This window comes from Hippocampus guttulatus, chromosome 8 (genome assembly GCF_054856545.1).
Source record: "Hippocampus guttulatus isolate MCC_2025c chromosome 8, RoL_Hgut_1.0, whole genome shotgun sequence".
Taxonomy (NCBI): Eukaryota; Metazoa; Chordata; class Actinopteri; order Syngnathiformes; family Syngnathidae; genus Hippocampus; species Hippocampus guttulatus.
In genome coordinates, this window is record NC_141268.1 from 12,063,004 (window position 1) to 12,086,918 (window position 23,915).

The 23,915-nt window shown below is 40.6% G+C and overlaps 2 protein-coding genes across 2 annotated transcripts; one reads left to right on the forward strand and one right to left on the reverse strand.

Annotated features, from left to right (window-relative positions):
• Nucleotides 1–1,727: 1,727 nt before the first annotated feature.
• Nucleotides 1,728–10,490, reverse strand: LOC147201181 (solute carrier family 2, facilitated glucose transporter member 11-like). Its single transcript, XM_086117359.1, is given in 12 exon segments — nt 1,728–2,356; nt 3,050–3,177; nt 3,411–3,486; nt 4,871–4,972; nt 5,159–5,269; nt 6,564–6,751; nt 7,037–7,185; nt 8,094–8,223; nt 8,305–8,429; nt 9,000–9,160; nt 9,997–10,095; nt 10,467–10,490. Coding segments are annotated over 12 exon segments (1,506 nt in total). The 3' UTR covers nt 1,728–2,143.
• A 3,043-nt stretch (nt 10,491–13,533) lies between these two features.
• tgfa (transforming growth factor, alpha) lies at nt 13,534–23,010 on the forward strand. Its single transcript, XM_086118914.1, has 7 exons — nt 13,534–13,770; nt 14,769–14,894; nt 16,014–16,199; nt 18,046–18,160; nt 20,086–20,235; nt 20,324–20,433; nt 21,738–23,010. The coding sequence occupies exons 1-7, from the start codon at nt 13,731–13,733 to the stop codon at nt 21,743–21,745; spliced, it is 735 nt and encodes a 244-aa protein (XP_085975040.1). The 5' UTR covers nt 13,534–13,730; the 3' UTR covers nt 21,746–23,010.
• The last annotated feature ends 905 nt before the right edge of the window (nt 23,011–23,915 follow it).

A 23,915-nucleotide genomic window follows, 5' to 3' on the forward strand; every position in this document is an offset into this window, starting at 1 on the left:
TAATGTCATAAGTGCCAGATTTTTGTGTTTTGACATGGAGTGTTGAACCAACCACTCCGGTTGAAACCTGGTCTGTCTCGTAACAACAATGCACCAAGTTCATCCAGCATTATAGTTGAACATTAGGTTGATCCAGAGGGCAAGAGTCTACTCATCATAAAACACACCGTAGTCATCCAAACTTGAATTTGATCAACAATATGTCCGAGCACTCCCATGTGAAGGTAAAGCGAGAACAAATCGAGAAAAGGACTCAAAGGACGAAACGATAAGCCAAAAATAAACTTGCAGGTCAACCCACATCATGGATGACGAGGCTGCAGTTTAGTGTGCATCCAAACCAGGGGTGGGCAAACCTTTGTTGCTTGAGGGTTACATTCAATTTTGAAATCAAAGAGATAGGACAGGTCTTCTGTGTATGTGCTTTAAAAAAAAACCCAAATGTTTTCTCTCTCTCTCTCTTTTTATTGATATATTCATTAATTCATTTTCCGATCCACTTTATCCTCACGACGGTCTCGGGGGGTGCTGGAGCCTATCCCAGCCATCTTCGGGCAGTAGGCGGGAGACGCCCCTAACCGGTTGCCAGCCACTCGCAGGGCACACACAGACGAACAACTATCCGAGCTCACACTCACCCCTAGGGACAATTTAAAGTGTTCCATGAACCTGCCATGCATTATTTTTGGAATGTGGGAGGAAACCGGAGTACCCGGAGAAAACCCACGGGGACCCGGGGCGAACATGCAAACTCCACACAGGGAGGCCAGAATGAATATATGTGTGTGTGTGCGTGTATACACACACACACACGCGCGCACGCACACGCTGTACAGTATCGTGCAACTGTCATGGGTCTGTTTTCTGTCTGTCTCCAGCAGGTGGCATCAGAAGGCTTCTCCTGCGGCATCATGCCTGTTGATCGTCTTGTCATCAGCTCTTTTCTGTTTATTGCCACGCCAACCACTCGCCCGTAAAAAGTCATCCATCCATCCATCCATTTTCCGAACCGCTTGATCCTCACTAGGGTCGCGGGGGGTGCTGGAGCCTATCCCAGCCGTCTTCGGGCAGTAGGCGGGGGACACCCTGAATCAGTTGCCAGCCAATCGCAGGGCACACAGAGACGAACAACCATCCACGCCCACACTCACACCTAGGGACAATTTAGAGCTTCCAATCAACCTGCCATGCATGTTTTTGGAATGTGGGAGGAAACCGGAGCACCCGGAGAAAACCCACGCAGGCCCGGGGAGAACATGCAAACTCCACACAGGGAGGCCGGAGCTGGAATCGAACCCGGTACCTCTGCACTGTGAAGCCGACGTGCTAACCACTGGACTACCGGGCCGCCCCCGTAAAAAGTCAAGACTTAAAAAAAAAGAACTAAACTGCAAAAACAGCACTTATAAGGGTGATGATTATTTATACATTTTGTCAACTGAGATGCAGAAGGAATTTAGTGACCTTTGGGATGCCAGGTTTTGGAAAAATAATTTCAAACTTTCGACATTAATGTGACCGAAATCCCATTCAGTCTCTGTGTAATGCATAATTTCTGTGATTTAATTAATACATTCAAAACATATCTGTAGATACTGAAAATAAAGTTTTTGCATGGTTTGGTGTTACAAATGACATCAATTCACTGCACGCTGATGCTTGAATGTCTCAAAAAAGACTTGTTACCATCGGTTTGTTTCAGTGGCATACGAATACAAGGATAACACAATATATATTTAATTGGCTTTTGTTGAAAACACAATGCAAAACACGTGATGAGATAAATAAACACATTTTAAAATGTGTGCAAACCACAAGCTCGTGATCTACGGTCATCACTGAAATGAATGGTGTGTGGACATTTGCAGTGTAATTCCGGATGACGCACACCAATTTCACTTAATTGGTACCAAAGTTATTATCTAGACCAAAAAATGTAAGGAAACAGTCTTCTATATGACAAGGCCTGTCCGTCACACCACCATCCAATATCATTTGGAGGTCTCACTTGTACATTTACACACAAATATTTATTCCTGCTATAGAGTAAGCTGAACATTTGTGGCATTGGAATCAAAGTGCAAATAGGTGAAAATACAAAAAGTTCTATGAGACTAAAGTTGGGTGCGGTGACAGCAGGCTTCTACAATGCAGTGGATGTGCACACTTCACCCAGCTGATACTGATTCTGACCGCTGTGCACTCCCTCCTTGTTTTTGAAGTTGTGTTTGTGGAATTCGCCGGTGATGGCTGACAACGACTTGCCTTTGGTCTCCGGCAGGACCAGGGCGACGTACAGCGCGGAGAGCAGACACACTGCCGCGAAAGGCACGAAACAATACTGCCGCATCGCACTCTGGAAAGAGAAAACACAAAAGGGAAGATTTAACAAAGTGTGTCTTTGAGCAGACGATAACTCCAAGTTGGCATGTGGTTTTTTTACTACTCAAACTCTAGCCAAGGAGCTGAAGTCTGTGCCAGTGTCAGACAGACAGTTGTCATACTTCGGCCGGTATTAATAATAATAATAATAATTATTATTATTATCAGACCCTGATTATTATAATAATAATAATAATTATTATTATTATTATTATAATTACTGTGAGAAATGGGCTTTCTGTGTGGTAAAAAAAATAAATTCTGTCAGTTGTGGTGCATAATTAAGTAATTTTAAAATCCCATCTATCCATTTTCTACACTGCGTATAATCATTAAGCTCATTGGGTGATTAGAAATCTAATAATAAATAATTTAAGAAATAAAACAAATCAGAATAAATGGCTTCAACATTGCAAATACAAAACAATGGGCAAGACAAAGTAAAAAAAACGGAGAGACTGAAAGTACTGCAAAATTCAACATTTCAAAACAGGTTAAATAACCACCAATTCAAATAGTTTAAAGACAAAAGCCATAAAATAAAAAACGTTTTATTTTAAACCCGGGGGGGGGGGGGGGACATGCATCCTTCTGAAATGCACGGCACTATTACGGGTCTGGTAACACTTCAGTATTGTACAATACATGGTGACACGCGTGCACCCACCACTAAAAATGGAAAGATCATTCCCACAATGAAGAGGTTAAGCCACATCATCGAGCCGGCGATCACGTAGGCCGCCGGCCGAGCAGTTTGATTGAAGATCTCCGTGGGCAGTACTCCGGTCACACCAGCTATAAGTGCACATCACTGTGTGTTTACAAGATACTGTAACTGTACATTAATAAATAACATGAAAAAAAGAGTAATTTCCTGATCATTCCTGCACCTCACAGTCCTCCTAATAATTGTCCGGGGGTTGAAATATAGCAGATCAAATACGAACGATATCCGAGTGGCCTACTGTGTAAGTCGAAGAACCTTAACATTTCATGCTTGCACCACAATTATTGTGATTTCCACTGACCTGGTCCCATGCCGAAGCTGAGGATGTAGGTGAAGATGCAGGCCATGCTCAGGTAAGGCATCCACGGTATTAAGTGCTGTTGCAAAATCACAGTGTGAACGGTCAAAGTTAAGTCATGCAAAATAAACACTTAACGAGGAGAAAACATCCACCCTGGCTTGGACTGTTCTACACTTCTTCACATGATCTACAGTGGATTAAAAAACATAAAAAAGACTATACGCCCCTGTTTGAACGCCAGGTTTTGTGATATGAAAATGAAATGAAATCAAGCAACTTTGTCGATTATTCATTCGATTTATAAAACCACCATACCTAGAGTGAGGCATGGTGGTGGCAGCATCATGTTCTGTTTTGGGGTTTTTTTGTTTTTTTTTCCTCAGCTGGAACAGGAGCCTGATTCAAAGTGGAGGGAATTATCAAAAGTTTCAAATACTAATCGGTATTAACGGAACAATGTGAAGAAAAAAAAGTGAGGGAATGCCTGCTAGAACAACTGACCTTTATTTAGGGTTAATCAGAGCTATTATAAATTTAGCAGAGGATCATGAGTTTGAATGTGATTGGTTAGTTCTGAACGCAGCCAGACCCTGAGTAATCAGAGGGTGTGCACACTTGTGCAACGATGTGATTTCAATTGTTTCTTTTTCTTTTTTTTTCTTTTTCTTTCTTCTTCTTCGATTGAGTTGTATGAGTTATAGGTCACGTTAATGGTGGGAAAACTTTCAATTATTTATTTTAGGCTCATTCATTCATTCACTTTCTCTTTTTGTTTTTTAATATGAAAACCTCAGGCAGGCGGCCTGGTAGTCCAGTGGTTAGCGCGTCGACCTCCCAGTGCACAGGTCATGGGTTTGATCCTGGCTCCTGCCTTTTACTGTGGAGTTTGCATGTTCTTCCCATGCCTGGGTGGGTTTTCTCCGGGTACTCCGGTTTCCTCCCACATTCCAAAAACACGCATGGCAGGCTGATTGAATGCTCTAAATCATAGGTGTCAAACTCAGGTCCTGGAGGGCCGCTGCCCTGCATGTTTTCCAAGTCTCCCTGTTGCAACACACCTGATTCAAATGAACAGGTTCAATGTCAGGCTTGCGCAGAGCTTGCTGATGATCTGATCATTTGAATCAGGTGTGTTGCAACAGGGAGACTTGGAAAACATGCAGGGCAGCGGCCCTCCAGGACCTGAGTTTGACACCTATGCTCTAATTGTCTGTAAGTATGAGCGCGGATGGTTGTTCGTCTCCGTGTGCCCTGCGATTGGCTGGCAACCGGTTCAGGGTGTCCCCCGCCTACTGCCCGAAGACGGCTGGGATAGGCTCCAGCAAACCGCAACCCTCGTGAGGATAAAGCCGATCGGAAAATGGATGGATGGATGGATTTTGTGTCGGGGTTTTTTTAATATCCACTTGACATGTACTGTGACACACAGCTGATTCTATAAGCCCTTTCAATGGAAGTACCTCCAAAGACAAAGCAATGGTGAAGACAACAGCCCAGACAGTCATGAGGATGAAGCCTCCCATCAGCATGAACCGCCGACCTTTCCGCTCAATCAGCAGGTTCTGAAATCATGTCATATCAGGAGTACAATTTCCCCTCTCCTGTAGCTAAAATACACAACGGTCCTCAGCGTGACGCCGTGCAGTTCCACCCCACTTCTCACTACAAGCACAATAGTGAGGAGAATTCCATATCGTATAACTTTACACACACCCCTCTTCTCCGCCGACGTTATGTGAGCGACTTACACACATGATGCAGGCTGTGAATTCACACGTGCCCGTGCCGATTGTGACATACTGGATTTGGTCAGTCGATATTCCAGCCTCTTTAAACACATAAGATGCATAAAATTAGATCTGGAAGGCAGACAAGAACATTTAGAGGAGAATGACATCATCAGATGCAAATGTGTTCCTAATTAAGACAGCTATATACTTCTGTATACTGTACTATAAAAACACACACACGCAAATTAATAGTGCGAGTCTGAAATTCAAACAAAGGGTTCCTGCCATTCAAAGTTGATTACATAATGGAGTTAATGCTCCCGTCTCTAAATCCATCAAGCATGCAAGGAATTTAAACTCACCGGCCGTAACTTTAGCTACATCTGTACAATCTAATAAGATCCAACACTAGAGCAGTATCAGAATACTCAGTCTTGATTGACATTGCCAGCAGCGAGTTATTCATTTGCATCGTACTGTTGTCATATTTTGATCTAATCATAAAGTTAAGGTAACCAAAATCTTAGAAACACTGCAAAGTTCTCACACCTTTCAGGCCCAGGTCCCCACCCCCTGCCCAAGGAGCCCCTCATAATCACAATCCACTTAAACATAACATGCGTGCCTCTAAAAGTCATAGGAATTCATTATTTTGTGAATGTTTCAACCTTAATATTCATAAAATGTTTCATAGAAATGAACAAAATATGTTATTAACTCTTTCACGCACCCTGAAACACACAGGTGTCAACGTCAAGGCCCGTGGGCCAGATCCGGCCCGCCACGTCATTTTATGTGGCCCGTGGGAGCAAACCATGTGTGTCAAGCTTCATGATCCTTGCTGAAATCTGGACCGAAATGTCAAATTGTCATGGGTAATAAATAACGTTGCGATTTTACATCGGCCCTCCAAGGAAAGCCGTAACTTTGAAGTGGCCCGTGACAAAAAATGAGTTTGACCCCTGCAACATGATATGCTGTCTACTGTAGTGACCGCTGTCCCTGAAACAGTTAAATAAAATATTGAACCATCGCAAATGCTACATGCATGAATTGATATCAATCATATTTTCACCTTGTTTGTTGGAAACAGTGGAATTTTGGCTGTTTTCGCGAGTTTTCTCATGGTTTATGAAACCGATCAACATGAGATCGCTATTTCCGTATCTTGATGGAGTTTGCACAACTTGTGGCGGTCAAGAGTAGTTGAACAAATGTCCAAACTGCCATTCACATCTGTATGCATCTTCACAAGCATTCATTTTTAATTTGGAAATGCAAAACCCGCCGGCGGATATTCTCAAATTTCCAATCAACTTGCTATATCGCTTGTAAGGATCCTGTGGCCACAACATCCGATCCAGCGTGTTGGTGTCGGTGACACTGCTACGCCAGGCTTACAGTACATTCGCAAAGGTCGTACCGAGTCGTTGCCACACAGCTGCATGGCGCTGCTGATGACCATGACGGAGACGAGCTGCCAGCGCACCGAGCGGTCGCGAAAAAGCTCCCAAGGCCGCCTGGGCCTCATGCCTCTAGTTTCGGCCTGTTCCTGCAGGATTTCAGCCAGTTCGCTGCTCTGCACATCATAACCACGCAGCCGCTGTAGAGCTGAGAAGAAGCAAGACCACCACCGAATTGCCCGTTTTGTCATGGGCAATGTGGAACAGATGTCAGTTAAAAGTGATTCTCTTTAAGGCCGCAAACTAAATCATTCATAACATTTGAATCATCCTCTAATTATCTTCAATTCATTGAAACTAGTATATTACTAAACACATGAAAACTGTTTTGAGGACTTGCTTTTTAAAATTTTTTTTTTTTTACCTTATATGTCACTTTCGCTAAAAAGAATACATTCGGAGCCTGCAATGTTATTTTTGTGAGCGTACTCACCACTGATGCAGGCCTCCTTGTCCCCCCTGTCAATGAGTAAGTATCTGGGGCTTTCCAGGAACCAGGGCAGGGTTAGGAGCTGAATCAAGCCGGGAATGGCGTTACTTGCCAGAAGATACTGCCAGCACGACTCACTGCCCAAAATCTCTCTAGAAGTTGAAAATCCAGTGTTCGTATCTTTACAAGATTCATTATATGCTACTATTTTAACGACAAACATACATTTTTCAGTGCGCTTAAGGCAGACGTGATAAACACGAGTTCACCGTGCTGTCTTTATCATTATTATTGTGACTACAGTGAAACTCCTTTACAACGAAATCATGTTTGCAGCAAGACATTTTTCACAACAGGGGGTTTTTCACTGTAGCAAATTTGATCTCAGATGTAAACACACACACACACAAACGTATGTGTACACGCACACACAAACGTATGTGTACTCTTTATTTTTATTCCAATAGTGCATAAGTATGAGCATACACTTATTTGACACTTCATATCGTCAGTGTAGAAAGAAAAAAAGGGAAAGAAATTGCGAAATTTACGATCAGCATTCACTGTCACTTACATCAATTTCTTGGACAATGTCTTTTATTTTGCTTCCTCCGTCTTTCATTTTGATCACTTTTATCCTCTCTTCCAGCATCAGAGCTCTTCTTGTCTTAGCTGCTTGACATCCAAAGGTCCGTTTTGTAGCCATTTTAGCAATGCAACGTTCTTGCTGCATCTGAAACTAACAATAACAAATACTGTACTTCTTGGACTACTGCGCATGTGTAAACCAATGTGGTGGTTGCTGTTGCCGTTTCCGAACGAAGCAGTAGAGGTCGCTGTTGGATTAGACTTCGTTGTAGTGAATCTCTTCACGAGGCAAGAGCAGAGAAAAAGATTTCATATCACGCAACAGGGTTTTTTTTTCGTTGTATGGGGGGCAGGAAAGTGGGAATGGTGTTAATGCATGAAGATTTTTTCACACTACGGGGTATTTTCACCCATGTTAGGTTATGTTGTAGAGGAGTTTCACTGTATTATTTTTAGTGTACAAAATCCTCACCTGAGTCCCACCACTTGTCCTAACACGACACCGAAGGATGTAAAAACTGCACAGGACAATGACACAGCCCCTCTAAGATGCTTCGGTGCGCTTTCTCCAAAATACATAGGTTGCACGTTCATGCTGATTCCTGCAAGACAGGCAAGAGGCTGTTGAGGTATCGCAGTTCTCATCACTGGAAGTGAGTAGGCACTAAACAAAACAAACAAACCTGCATTTATTCCAATAAGGACACGTGACAGGATAATCATTTCAACCGATGCGGCGGCTCGACTTGTCAAAGCCAAGAGGGCACCGCTCAGGAGGAAAATGTTGTTGAGCAGCAGACATTTTTTCCTTGCAAAAAGAAAGGTAATGCAGAATAAATTCAATGACAAGGTACAGAGAGGTGCAACCACAATCAACATAAATATTGTTAACCGACTACGTGAATCCAAAAACAAGGGAAAAAAAATAACCATCCCCCAGTAATTTGATTCCTACGAATTCTTCGTTTGCTTATCGACTCCTCTTGCATCACAAATGACTGAAGATGACACAAAGACGAAGACATGCAAAGTAGTTGTGGGTATTTCCAACACGAGCCCCTATTTTCATGGGCAGTCTACCGCAAAATGCAGTCTAAGTCTGGGCATGGGTGAAGTTTTATTTATTTTAGTATTTTCGTACTTCTAAAGGTCACATCAACATAACATTAAGATTAGTATTTACAAATGGACGTCTGCGCCATTGTGGGAGTATACACAGCCGACTTGATTCCTGGCCAATGGAAGCATGTAATAAAAATAAAAATTAAAAAAAATTAAAAATGAATGCCCTCGGTCTGCCGGAACCTAAACCTGCCCTGGCACGTTGGTGAGCACCACTGCATCACAGTTCTGAGTTTCTGTATTCCGTGGTTGTTACCTCCCGAAGCGAATGGACATGGGCCCCGCGATGATAGCCCCCACAAGGCCGCCTAATGAGAAGATGGAGACGATGATGGTCCACACCAGAGTCACCTGGTAGTTCTCCAGCTGGATGGCCCAGCGCTCCACGAAGGTCTCGTTGATGAAGGCCTGTATGAACTGCAAGAAGAAGACGCCACGGTCCATTACTCATTTTTGACTCTAAAGACAACACGGGGTTACTAAAGATGACATCATTTGCTCTGCTTTACATCCATAAACAAAGACATATATTCATCAAGAGTGCAATTTAACCATCACCAATGAAATAAAACAGATTCACATTTGTGCATTCTGCAGTTGTTGCTTAATTAAAGGTACAGCTGATCAAAAAGTGTTCTGAGTATATTGTCCTAAACGCCCCCTGCATTTTATTATTTTATGTATTTTTTCTTTTAATTGCATTTCAAATCAGAAGTCACTGAATATAGCGACGGCCCAATATATGGAATATTGTTCAATTTATGTTAAAAAATGAATTTGGTTCAAAAAGAAAATGTATAGAACACAGTAATTGGTAATGCTACAAAACCTTAAAAAGAAGATGAACATTTGCAAGATTGGCAGAGTTGCATTAGTGAACCACAAAAAACTTGCTTGACACTTGAAAGCTAATGACTGACAGGAGGAAACAAAAAAAAAATATCTGACTGACCCATTTGAGTGACACAGTCACAGAGGTAATCATTGAACAGTGTGTTTGTTGTGGTCCTTGTAGTTTTCCAGACATTGCATTGCATCATCGCAAGTACCCAAAATTAGCTCTCATTATGATGCGGTGCAAACCACAACTACTATACTACCTCTATATACAAAGCACACTTAAAACACATACAGTTAATATTGCAAATAAATTAGCACACAGTTCTTGCTATAGTGTACTTAATGTGGCTAGTGAGTGTATAAAATAATGCACGACTAGATTTGTACGTTTTTTTTCAAGTTACTAAACTCACAGTACTGGGTGCATTCATGATGGCCAGGTTGTATCCATATTGAAGAGTTCCTCCAATGGCTGCAGAAGCAATCATTAGCACCAGTGTCAAAGAGCTGCTCTGTAAAACACAATCAAACACACTTTGGGAATATTTTGTGGCTAAACTGATGCACACATTTGCACATTGGCCCAAGTTAAGTGGCATGAATGAAACAGATTGATCATATACTTTCGAATAATACATTTAGCTCGTCAAAAGTTTCTTTATTCTCGAGGAGTCTTAACTCCCCTAAGAAAAAAGGAAGCACAGAAACTGCAATGCTGTATTCTTATGATGACGTAACATTCAGGCCTTTAAGACTGGAAATTAGTTGATTTTCTTTTTAAAAAAAAGGCTTCACGAGCCATCATTTCATATGCAATTCATGTAGCAATAAAACAGAAAATGATCGTATAAATTCCGAAATAGATTATTGATTATTTATCTACCTTTTGTTGCCCATCGTGCGACATCGTGGTCAAGTCAAAGTGGCCGCAAGTTCGTCGGTTCGATTCTGGCAGGTCCAAATCCGAGCATCAGGTAACTCGCGAGGCTTTTTCTTCTTTCTGCAGTGACGTCATCCTCAGGGCGGTTGACTAGTGAGCTGATCTGCCCGTAATTATATAAAAACAATGTTTGTGCTACCTATAACTTTGAATCTATCTATCTATCTATCTATCTATCTATCTATCTATCTATCTATCTATCTATCTATCTATCTATCTATCTATCTATCTATCTATCTCATGATCTCCTGTACACAAGTGTCTACTGAGAGTTGCAAAGTTCATTGAGTTCAATATTTCAACAACAACAAAAAGTTACGTAACACCGTATTGATTCATAAACGATTTATTAAGCTCACCCCTAAAAATAACTTTTCACCTGGCAAGTTGTATCTGACTTGAAATATCTATTTTTGATCGGTTGTTATGGTATACTGTATACTGATTTCGTGAAATGGTAAACTTTGGGTTGATTCTTGAAATTGTAAAAAAAAATAAAAAATACAAGATTGTATTTATTTAAAATAATAAATAAAACTACTGTGTATAATAATTTTACAGTTTCCTTTTCTTGATTGACATATGGACATTTTCCCACAATATTCAATTTACTGAGGAACATCATCCTGATGATGTACATGCCTGGAATCACATCAAAATACATGAAAAAAAAATGAATTGTGTAGAATATTATAGTGTTCATATTATTAGACTATTGAAGAGGGAGGGACTATTCAGAAGACGCTGACGAATATCCAGTAACAGATAAAAATTTGTGGCGCATCTTTGATCTACCAAAAGAAATGGCATTGCTATGATCTATTTAATGATAGAAATAATTTTTGCTCATGCCACAAAATAAGCAGACTCACTCTTATTCGCGAATTACTTTCTTCAATTATTTAATAATTAACTACGAACTTTAGTGTTAATGCCCCAAGATGCTGTCCTCCTATCGGATGGTGATGTTTTAATTTCATATTGCATCGGTTTAATGTATAGAGTTTAATATGGAATTTAGCCTCATGTTGCTGTTTGCCTTGAGACTGAAATTTTACTTTGTAACCTTTGGCCTCTGAATGACATCGGTGTGAATACTTGACTATCCGAGGAGTCCCCCAGTGACAGATGCCAGCGTTTAACCCTTTAATAAGATCACTCATTAGCAGGGAGGATGTTAGAAGTAACCTCACCTTTGAGCTCTGCTTCATCCAGTAATTCAAAATGTCTATCGCTATAAATGTGTTTTTGTCTATATGTGCCTTGCGATTGGCTAGCGACCAGTCCAGGGTGTATGGGGTCATTGCCCAAAGTCAGTTTGCTATAGGCTCCATCTCACTCACAATCCCTAATGAGAACAAGAGTTACAGAAAATACATGGATGGAAAATTCAATTCTTGCTGTGACAAAATTAAATACTTTGTACATTGCAGTGGACCTCAAACTTTTTTCAAACCAATGACTACCTCCAAAAATACTCATGTCTACAAGTACCACCAAAATCACCATCACCAAAATGAAAGTACAGTCAAGATCGTTATCGGTCTTCGGAGCTTGCTGATGAGTTGATCATTTGAATTAGCTGTGCAAACGAATGTGACTTCAATTTCATCTACATGTGGACTGTACACATGTGTTTTTCACACGCAATCCTTTTGGATTTCATCTGTAATAGTGGGGTCGTTGATAAATCTGCAGTAACATAAAAATCCAGGAGATGTCACTGTTTGACCTCTTTTCCCTTTGCGCTTTTTAAATTCTGAGTGATGATTTAATTTCAAACGCATTTATACATCGATGAACGTCAAATCTCAAATCCTTAAAGTGTCATTTTGGAGCAATTTCCAAAGTTAGCTGAAATAGACTTCAACCTACCCTTGACCCTAATGAACAAAATTATAAACAAACTAGGAACAGGCTCACTGAAACCACTGAGATAATAGTATGGGTCAAAGACAAATGGCCACAAATGGCCGTGACTGAAAACGTTGTTAACCACCGAGTAAAAAGAACACTCATGACCAAATCTCATTTGTTTGCTTTTGTAAAAATAATAATAATAATAATAATAAAATCTTAATGAGAATGAGGAGAGAGGAGCGTTGGCGCAGAGCGCCGATGCGTATTTGGAAACGAGAGTCGCCGCTTGGAATTGAAAAGGATTTCCATGGGACAGGAGAAGTGAACCAATCTCTTTTTTCCTCAATGGATGCTACAGCTTCTTGTTGACTTTGAAACTTAGCTTGTAGCCGACGTGTGCACATTTTGAGCATGACGTCTCTCATCCACTGGTTAAAGGACACTTTGATTCTCTCCTCTTTCATCTCAAACTGCTTCAAACAACAAAGCGTGTGACGGAAAAGTGGTTAGGACTGCACAACTGTCCGTGTTTTATGTTATGTGTTGTGTTTATTATTTTACTTTATGTTAACTGTTTTGTTAAGCGCTTTGTTACAGCTGCCGCTGTTGTGAAAGCGCTATATAAATCAGCATGTATTGTATTATATTGTATTGTAGACGGATTGACACATTGTCCTCCTCTCAAAGTTATATTATGTGTGTAATCAACCATTCTTTAATAAAATGACATGAAAAAAATGGCAAACTAGTCACATATTCTGCAAAGCTCTGTTGCTGCACATGCTAGCTATCTGAAAACAAAACCATTATTTATAAAGATAATAATAATAAATAATGATGATGATGATGATGATGAAACGATGATGGTTATTAATATCATTATCGTTGTTATCATTATTGAATTTCAGAGGGGGATTATTTAGTCCATTGTAATTTAACAATAAATTATGTATTAAATTATATAGAATGTCAACTAACAATACGCAGGAGGGCGTGACTTGTAGGCACAAATTCAGGCAATACAAGGTGACGTTCAAGCAGTGACCAATGAGGTGCCACTATCTTAATGTCCACGCCTCTGATTGGCCTGCCTCTGAGGGGTGGCTTCCACTGGTTTCCTCAATTGAAATCACTTAGGTGGCAAGGGTCCTGCACTAGAAAAGTTAAAGGCTGTCTTTCGTCGAAAAACTTTCTGGCGTGATATATTGACTGCAGGGTGTGTGTGTGTCATTGTGTGTGTGCACGTCATCAGTGAGTTTAAATGTTGATTTGTGGAATCCAAAGTGCGCCTTCTCAGCACACGTTTCGCTCAAACTGGCCGACAAATTACTTTAGTTGTCAATCACCATGACTCGGATACTATGGGATGCGATTTTGCTCATAAGTGGTGAGTGTGCAAACTGGCCATTTCGCTCGTTTATTTACTACTATTATTATTTTCTTTGAGTAAAAATGTTTTTAAACACAGTAAATCTTAAAACACGTGTCAATTTACGATGTACAGCTAAAACAATAACTGGATATTATTGAGAACATTACGGTGACTTTTTTTTACTATATACCTGAATTGATTGATTATTTGAACAGCCAGAGGAGATACTTTTGCCACAACATTAAGAGCATTTAAAATGTGAGATCCTGTACATAAGAGCTCCATCACCAATTCTGCTTTTACTAACATAATGATAATTTGGAAAATATTAATTTAACAATGTTTTTCTATTGTGGTTGTCAAACTTCACCTTATTCATAAGTTTTATAATAATCTTACACCCTCATGTGGATAAATAAAATAACTGAATTATTAGAAACAACCCCTTTGCTTTCACGATAACAGTTAAAAAAGAAAACCTGGTGCCAATCAAAAGTGAGTTTGATTATCTTTGAAAAGATAAATTTAAATGCATCTTTCGTTAAATTTTACACATACAGCATTTAAGACAAGAAAAAGACAAGAAATATGGTCGTTAAAAATCTATTTTCTAAATGTTCATCTGGGGTCAGATTGTTGTTTCCATGTGGTGGTTTAGCTGAGATGGCGTGTGAGGCGCTGGTGTATTTTTAGTGCTTCATCCTTTTAGTGGATGCTTGACCCTGTTTGTTGTATTGATGGGCTCCAGCTCTACCCTCCAAATAAAGTATCATATTACATTGAAGACCAGATCACATGATCATAAAAGTCGACTTACTGAGCTTCAGGTTATTTGACAGAAATAAATGGAAATGTGTCACCTGTTTTCCGATGTTTGTGTATGTTTGTTTGTTCTGGGTGGGGATGCACACACGTGTATTTTAGTAATACAGACTTGCCATATTCCTTTCGATATGTCTGTGGTATTTAATTGTGTGTGTGTGTGTGTGTGTGTGTGTGTTCTTTCCCTAAAGGTTCACTGTTTACAATAGGAGCAGGGCAAAGCACCTCGACAACCCTCGGAGGCAACTTTGCCGTCAAATCTAAGGCGACTCTCAACACTTCGGGAAGTGGCCACGCAACCGCCTCCACGACTGCAAGTAAGTCTGGTCACAAGATGGAGAGCTCCTTATCAATTTGAGGCCAAATGTTGTCAGGGGTTTGCTTACAGTGTATATAAAAAGCTTACACTGCCCTGTACAAATGCCAGGTTTTTGTGAAGTAAAAACCATGAGCCCAAGATCATTTCAATATCTGCTCGGAAGAAACATCATGTCAGGAAAGGCTTGCTAGAACAGCTGAACTTTATTTGGTGTTAATCGGAGGTGGTTTAACCTAAGTTTTAATGTGATTGGTTTATTCGGATCACAGCGACATCCACAATTATTAGAGGGGGTGTACACTTGTGCAACAACATTATCTCCGTTTTTTTGTTTTTTTAAATTTCCCCTCTCGAGGAAGTTTACTGTCAATTGTCTTTTACAGTTTATAGTTCTCATTAATGGTGGGAAACGTTTTGAAATTATTTATCTTGGTCTCATTTTGTTCTTTTTCTTTCAATATCACAAAAACTTGGCCTTTGAACAGGAGTCTATAGATTTTATATATAAACTAATTATGTTAGTGCGCTTTCTGCACTATCAATTAAAAAAACGGTTGTTTTTAAACAAAGAGATGAAAATTAAAACATGTTTTTAAAAATCAGATTCCTTGTGTTAGTTGCAGCCTAACTAACACCTTTTTTTTTCAATGTGAACAGTTCCACATGACATGATAACGAAAAAAAACCCAGAATGTGCTAGGACATTATTGAACCGTCACACAGAATTTAAAAGCTGAATTTTAGTTTTTGTTCTGTTTTCTCACCCCACTGCACGTGACTTTTTACTAGTGACGTTTCTCTCACAGACGCTATTGAACTACCACAACCTGTTTGACTTTGTGTGCGGCTTTTTGTGTTGCCAACACAAAAGGGTACCTGTGATAGCGATAGTGATTTTTTTTTTTAAGCGTGCAAGAAGAAACGGTGTGAGTGAACTCATGAAACTCTCTGTTGAATAATAATTGAAAAAAAAAGAATGCCAATAAATGTGTGGATTGTTGTTAGAATTCACAAGGATCATTCTACTAAGAATATGAAGCATACTAAGAGCCCTATCACCTTCTTTGTAGATGTTTTTCAAACAATCCATTTTTTTTTTTTACCCCCGTCTCAACAGGGTCAAATTTTTCATTTGGAAAAAAGCTGAGTCGGTCAGACACAGCAATCTCCATCCCTGCCAAGCCAGCGTTGGCTGCATACACCGCAGCCGGCAGCTCTGGAGAGTCCGGTGGCGTCATTACAACAGTCTCGACTCTTGCGGTGACGGCTACCACGAGGACCTCTAACATCCCTCCGGTGAAAAGTAAGTTTCATAATCGTCGTGAGCTTGCACTTCAATTCAGATGTCTGGTCCCCACCGAAGCATATAGTGGATATAAAAAGTCTGCACACCCTTGTTTGAATTCCATGTTTTTAATGATATAACAACAAAAAAAATGACACCAAGACAAATGATTTCCAAACTTTTTTTTCTGAATTCATGCAACAAATTGAAAATAAATCTAATCTCTGACAAAGCGGAAGGGAAAAATAAACAACATAAAAATAATGTAATGCCCTCTTATGACTGCGGATGTGTTATGAACCATTTCAAGTGCCTCTGATTAACCGCAAATAAAATTGACATGCTCGAGTAGACTTTTCTCGACATCTTTTTTCATTCTGGCAGAAGCCTGAAGATTTTGTGCTCACACTGCTCATGATGAAGAGTATACTAATTTGCCTGTTCTCCCCGTGCCTGTGTGGGTTTTCTCCGGGTACTCCGGTGTCCTCCCACATTCCAAAAACATCCATGGAAGGCTCATGACTCACTTTAAATTGTCACTAGGTGTGATTGCGAGTGCGAACGGTTGCTTGTCTTTATGTGCCCTGCGATTGGCTGGCAACCTGTTCAGGGTGTAACCCGCCTACTGCCTGAAGATGGCTGGGGTTCAGCATTCCCACGACCCTAGTAAGGATTAGAAAAGGGATGGATGGAAGGATCTAAGCCATTCAGTCATTTATAGACCTGTCGCATTATTTTAAAATCTACAGCTGACTGGGAGCTAGTGTAAATTCTTAACTCATTCACTCACAAAGACGTTTTTAAACGTCTCTTCAGACTTGGTCCAGAATTGGCTGGTACTGAATGAATTAATGGTGGAAAAAGTTTTATCATAATTTATCTTGGTCTCGTTTTTTTTTTTAATCACAAAATCCAGGCATTCGAACCCTGGTTCAAATGTGTAGACCCCCCGCCCCCCCCCCCCCCCCCCCCCCCCCCACTGTGGGCAGACAATGTGTCACATGCTGATAGTTAATTGATCCTCTTAGCCTTCTGGTGCAACGGCAATTATGGGGCATTAATATGAGCTGCTTTTTCGACACAAAAGCTGCTGCAAGAGGATCCGGGTAGCGCATCGCTTGCCCCAGAGGCTCGATGGATCCTGTCCCAGTGTTCTTCATCTTGCTTTGTGAAAACGGTACGGAAGAAGAGAAGGGTGGGGAAACCGATGGCTCCCAGACAACAGAAGGCTTTCACGGAGCCCCAACAGCGGAAGACAATGCATGTAGGCTGCGCTCCAAACCACGTTGAGCATCAGAATGGAATGGAAGTATGTTCGCAAAACCCAACCAGAGCCTTCATGCGACACTGCTGCATCTGTTTGGCTGCTCGCACAACACTGGCTTCAGTCTGAGTCAGTGATGTCGGAATTTGTCTGACTGTACGGCTAACTGAGAAAAAAAAAAAAGTCAACCTTTCGCCCTTGCTGGGGCGTTAACGTCGTCCCATTGTTTGGGTGAAAAGCTCTCCTCGCCTCTCATACAGGTTTTTTTTTGGTCAATTGTGACATCTGGCCACACTAATTGTTCCTCCCAGGTAGTGTTGTGGATCCAAGCAAATCTCCACACAACTAGGTACAAAAGGCTTTGGTCCCACAGTTGGGTGGCGTGGGTGTCAGCTTTAGGATTTGGAACAGGGAGTACAATTCTTCATGCCGCAGGCTCCTCGGGCTTATTTGGCTATTTTTACATCCGTGATAGTCACCTGGGTCACTGACTGTTGTCTGTCAAAGCAAAATTGGAGACAATGATTTAATTTGCATCTCACTCGTATCACAGACATTGTGCGTGTGTGTGTGTGTGTGTGTTGTTTAATCACCTCTCAGAGTTTGTGGCAGCAGCTGTTCGCTCTCATTTCGATGACTGCCCAGACTCTCACCGTCACTTCTGTTTTCACGGAACATGTCGCTTCCTGATATTGGAGGAGACACCTGCATGCATGTAAGTAGATTCGAAGAAAATGTTGTTTAATACACACAGACAAAAAAACAACAACACTTGAGTGCTGCAGAAAATACCGTTCATCTTTCTCTTAATTCTATTTCAAAGCAACAACAACATTATGAATAAAGATACATGATTTGGTGTATAACTGGAGTTGAATAAATGAACGCTTACATTAAACGTTCATCAATCAGTAGTTCTGTTGAATAATGACAGACATGTAGACTGATGCAATGATTACCTGAAGAGTGAATGTGAAAAAAAAAGGAGCAATGATCTTTACCAATATTTACTCTTCGGGGAAGGCAGGAGTTCAACAGAAGATAAGATCAGCGATTTGCTCGTGAAACTGATCAGACGGTGTCATGACAAATTTTAGAATTCCGACTTTTATTCAGAGTATTTCCATCCAGATGTGGTAAACCACCCACTTTTCAAGCGACCGAAAGTATGTACGCATCGACATTTTTAAAAATGAACTTAAAGTGAATAACATTTGTCGGCATAACTCTAACTTCCAGTACCCAACTTTGGGGCTCATTTCTGTCCAGTGGTACCTCTGCTTACGAACGTCTCTTCATCCGAATTTTTCAAGTTACGAAACGTCTCAACAGGAAAATACAGTACTGCCTCTTGTTACGAAAGACATTTCAAGATACGAAAGGTAAAAATAGAGTGTGGTCTGCTGCTCGCAGCTCCGATTTTCCTGAACGCAACATACTTACTTATAGCTGCTCTGCCATTGGCTATTACCGAGCCTGATCCTGGCGTCCCATTGGCTAAGAGGGACCGTACCGTATGTGTCTATACGTGTAGATAAGTCGATAGACTTCCACGAGAGAACATGAACTAAAGAGGGCAAAAAAAAAAAAAACGACGAGGATGCTGTTAAAAGTTAAATGACCATTTTTATTCTTTACTCGATTCTTTGTTGTTGTTTTTTACATGATGCACAACTCTCATTTATTGTGCAATAATCTAATTGTAACATGTATTTGTTACATATTTTGATGCATTTTTATGCTTTAGAAAACATTTCTGTTTGAATTTTGCGGGGGGGGGGGGGCTTGGAACGGATTCGGGCATTTTCATGAAAAACGCGTCTCTACTTACAAAATGTTCTAGTTAAGAAATTTCTTCCGGAACATATTAATTTCATAAGTAGAGGTACCACTGTACTTCTTTGCAAAATACAATCTGGCCTTGCGATTCTTTTTGCTCATGAATGGTTTGCATCTTGCGGTATGGCAAGTTTTTTTTCTCTTGAACTCTGCTTTGAACAATGGTTGGCGATACCTTCACCAGTGGCTTGTAGAGGTTCACAGCTCTCACAATGTTTCTATCATCAACGGCTGTTGATACCTTTGGCCGACCTGATTGATGTCTGTTGCTCAGTACACCAGTAGTTTTTTTTTTTTTTTGTCCTCATGTTTGCTTTAAAGCAAATGCCCTTTTCACTGGTGAAACACAAAGCCCAAAAGAAGCATTATCGAATGTTTCATCAGTCAATCTCAAAGGCCACACCTGAGCAACTAGTAACCCCCATCGGGCACGCGTTCCAATACTTTTATTCCCTTGAAAAGTGGGCGACTTCAAACAAAAGGTGTCTGTCTCTGTTGTTGTTTAACACGTCCATGTAAACACCATGACATAAAAACTGGAATTCAGAACTTTTGCCGCAGATTCACCTTTTGATCTGAAACCCAAAATGTCTTCAGTATACAAAAAAAAAAAAAAGGATCTCACCATTTCAACACTTTTTGGAGGCGACTCTTGCTACAAATATCTCAACCAAGTATTGTTATGTGCTACAAAAGGTGAGCAGAAAACATTTTGGACAGTTTGCAAATCAGAGACATAGGGTTTTATTGACGTGAAATAAAAAGAAATCTTTCCAATTTGTTCTTCTCTTGATGTCGCAGATGCCATCCCGGCTTTGTCGGGATGAGGTGCGAGCATGCAGACCTGCTGGCCGTCGTGGCCACCAACCACCGTCCGCAGACCGTTGCCACTGTGCTGGTGTTGTGTGTGATTGGCTGCGTCCTGATCATTGTGGTGTGCACGCTGTTAAAGTAAGCAGTGTTAAAGCTGTTGTCATCTATTTTTTTTTAAAAAAAAAACATAGTGGGTGTTCTGACCGTTCTCTGCTTCCTGCTGCAGTTGTTGGTGGAGACAGGAATGTCGTAAGAGAAGACAGCCTCATCACTTCATCCCAGAAAAGCCTGTTTACTCACAGAAGCACCGAGCACCATTCTATCCTCCTGAGAGCGGTACCTCCTTTCTCTTCTTAGTCAACATCTTTTATATTCGCTGGAACAGAGAGCGCTGACGAATGAGTCTTAACAGTTGGGAATAGGATGTTTGACCACTTCATGACTGCGTTTCCCCCGTTAATCCAACTCACTGAGCATCAAGAGTCTTGTACTGTATTTTCCAGACTATAAATCGCAGTTTTCTTTTTCATAGTTTGGCCGGGGGTGCGAATTATACTCTGGAGCGATTTATGTGTGAAATTATTAACACATGATTATGTCATTTCACGTTATTTTCACATTAAACCACAAGAGGGCGCTCTTGGCCTGTGTTGATAAATCGACGATGAGTCTGACGTAAGTGACGTAGAAAAGGAAACGGCGCATCGTCTACCTCCCGAGTTGGGGGAGTTGTTTAAAAGTGACACAGAGGATGAAGATTTCATTGGATTTAGTGATTTGGAGTGAAACTGATAGTTTGGTAAACTTGTTCTTTATGCTAGAGTTATCTGAATAACTCTTAATATGTTACGTCGTTACTGACATTACCAGGCATATCAGTCATGTAACGTTAGTATGCCGTACACTTATTCAGCCTGTTGTTCTCTATTTTTATTTTAAATTGCCTTTCAAGATGACATGTATGTTTTTGCTGTTAGATTTTATCAAATACATTTCCCCCAAAAATGCGACTTATACTCCAGTGCGACTTATATATGTTTTTTCCTTCTTAATTATGCATTTTTTGGGCTGGTGCGATTTATAATCGCGGGCGATGTATAATCCGAAAAATACGGTCATTATTGAGCCACAAAAGGGAATAAGCATACAGCACTAGGTTGAAATGTTTTTTTTCTGCATTTAATCATAGCCGATCCGTTTATGTTGTCGGGTACGAGATCGCAGAGTTATTTTTCTCGCTAGGAAATGTTTCAGGTAGTCAAAGACAAAAACACGGTCCTCTGTTTGAATTTGAATCAGAGAAGCTAGCAGTTGTGGCCCACGCATGAGTTAATATTCAAGCCAAGGTGCTACTGGCGAGCTAACTAAATGGATGCCGAGACACAGGAAGAGGGCAGGACCAAAGAGAGAATCATATTTAGTCTTCAAAGTTATTCACAAAAGTCAATTTTGTGTTTTAAGGTGTCGTGCATTGCAGTATATATAAAAGTCCCCAAAATAAGTCCAAGGTTTTAATTTTTAGTACTCACTATTGGGGGCTGGTTTATCCAATCCATTCTTATTTTGCTGTGGCTCAACGTTTCAAAAAGCTTGATGCTTTGTCCAATGTGTGAAATGGGACATGTTTGTTTGCCTTCCAGTGGTGTGAGAAGACAACAATGCGGATCCTCATCGCGGTGCTTCCTTCAACTGTCAGGTTTTAAGCTTGCCTCCAAAGAGCAAAGAAGCCGCCCTGAGGTAAAGACTCAAATGAGATAAGGTAGGACGTTCCTTCACGTGGCTTTTCCATTGACTTTCTGCAATGCGGCAATCAGCCTTGATCCTGCCGTGGAAATAAACACTCTTAGGAGTTCTGAGGGACAAGAGAGGCTGCCAAGCTCTGGATACCGTTTTTTCACTCGAAGTCATCGAACGAGGACATGAATCATCTCCCGTGTGGATTCTGGGGGGGAAAAAAATCCAGATGCCTTCGAGGCTACAGGACCATCCAAATTCATTGACTTAAACCTCCCAATTCCTATTTATGTCTTTTTATTACCTTAATGCACTTTTCAGAACTCTAAGCACAGATGATGCTGACGCTTTAAACTACGTTTTTTAGTGTCGTTTAATTTTTTTTTTTAAAGTAGGGAACACATTTCACGTGACAGAATGGCGAATTGATGGACAGAATGGATGAAGACCCCTCGGATGGCTGTCAGACATAGAATGCATTTCTTCTGATGGGAGTTGTGTCGGTTTTATTTGTGATTCCGCAGCTGAACTGGAATGTGTCCTTTCCTCACAAATTTCACATTGAAAAGTTAGAGGGGGGGAAAAAAATCCAAAACATACCACTTGGAAACACACACAAGGTGGTTGTCATTCCATGGTACCTTTAATTCAATGGCACTTTTTCTGCAAGCTTGCGGATACTTCCTAAAATTGGCACTTTATTGTATTGGTGCACTTATTTAAACGAAATCTTGAGTGGTGTGTTTTGGCCTCGTCTCTAATTTGAATTTGAATACATTTTAAAGAGAGCAAAAAATTAATAAAAAATCTAACCTCCAAAATTGGCGAAAGGATTACAAAATAATGAATGTTAAACTGACAATGATGATGGGAAAAAAACACTTCAGATGTGGCAGCTTCTATTTTGAAATGAAAGTTTGGGTCGAGAGAGTAATGGGATGATCCAAATATTTGTTTACAGCGTCGGATGATTTTGGTTTGCCTCCTATTGTGTGCAGCATTGATGTGTGAAAATATGCTTATGTACGCACACACATAATGTTGTAGATTGATATGCGTTTCCAAGATAGAAGAGGGTCCGACCAACTGATGCTTAAAACTTGGTTTTTCACATCTGTGGTGTCTCACTCTCATTTCCTGCATTTATTTTCAAAATGAAGAATTAAATTAGCAAATGTCTGACTGGCTTTTTATTTATTTTTTAACATTATTTCTTTTAAAGATTTTTTTTGAAAATGCTATAACTTGTTTGTCAGCCATTAACTTTCTCACGTTTTTTTTCCTTCTTTTTGGAGCGTCCCGACCGCCTGTTTTGTATGGAGTAAAAACAAAACAAAAATGCTGTGCCTGCAGTTGTGCCATTGTGTATGCAGTTCAGCTTCTCACACCTGACGTCCTTTAGATTGCAAACAAGTTTTAACTGAATCAATTGCTGATTGCGACCAAGTTGTCCACCCCTTGCTGCCTCATTTGCATCAAGATACAAATCGATTGTCCGTGTCGTGTACTCACACGATCGAAAACCTCCTTGTGTTACCGTATTGGTTTGTGAACAAAACACATGCACGTATTATCAATGTGCAAATGCACTGACATGTTCCCCTTCATAGCAAAGTCTGTCCCTTCCTTCGGCACTCATGCGCTTTCCCCCTCTTTTGACAATCCCATTATTCCACAATTGGATCTCTATGGAGCCTTTTAGAGCCGTCTGGCTGAGCTTCTAAAGCAGCTTTCAAGTAAGAAGCTCTTCCCCAGTGAGCTACAATATCCTTTAACATACAAATGTCAAGAGGTGAAATTTCAGGTGGAAAAAAAAAATCTCATTTCAACACTCGGCAATCGAGGGTTGTTGGAGTGAACCCTTAACGCAACTCTCTTAACCTCCTTAAATCGAACCTTGGTCTTGTGTGAATCCCGATGACCCATAAGAGTGTCTGCTTGGAATCGCGCAGCCGTTCGGGTCTTTCCCCCTGCGATTCCTCTTTGAGCCTCCCAGTCGGAGAACTCGCACTATCTGCCTTGGACCAGATGGCTGCAAATAAAAGTATTTTTCAAAGCTATTTGGGTGAAGAAACAATCACTCT

Excerpts from the sequence above, each read along its gene's own strand:
- tgfa (XM_086118914.1), top strand. The coding sequence starts at position 13,731 with ATGACTCGGATACTATGGGATGCGATTTTGCTCATAAGTG. Across the intron at positions 14,895-16,013 it reads AACCGCCTCCACGACTGCAA|GGTCAAATTTTTCATTTGGA; the intron begins GTAAGTCTGGTC and ends CCGTCTCAACAG. Across the intron at positions 20,236-20,323 it reads GTGGTGTGCACGCTGTTAAA|TTGTTGGTGGAGACAGGAAT; the intron begins GTAAGCAGTGTT and ends TTCCTGCTGCAG.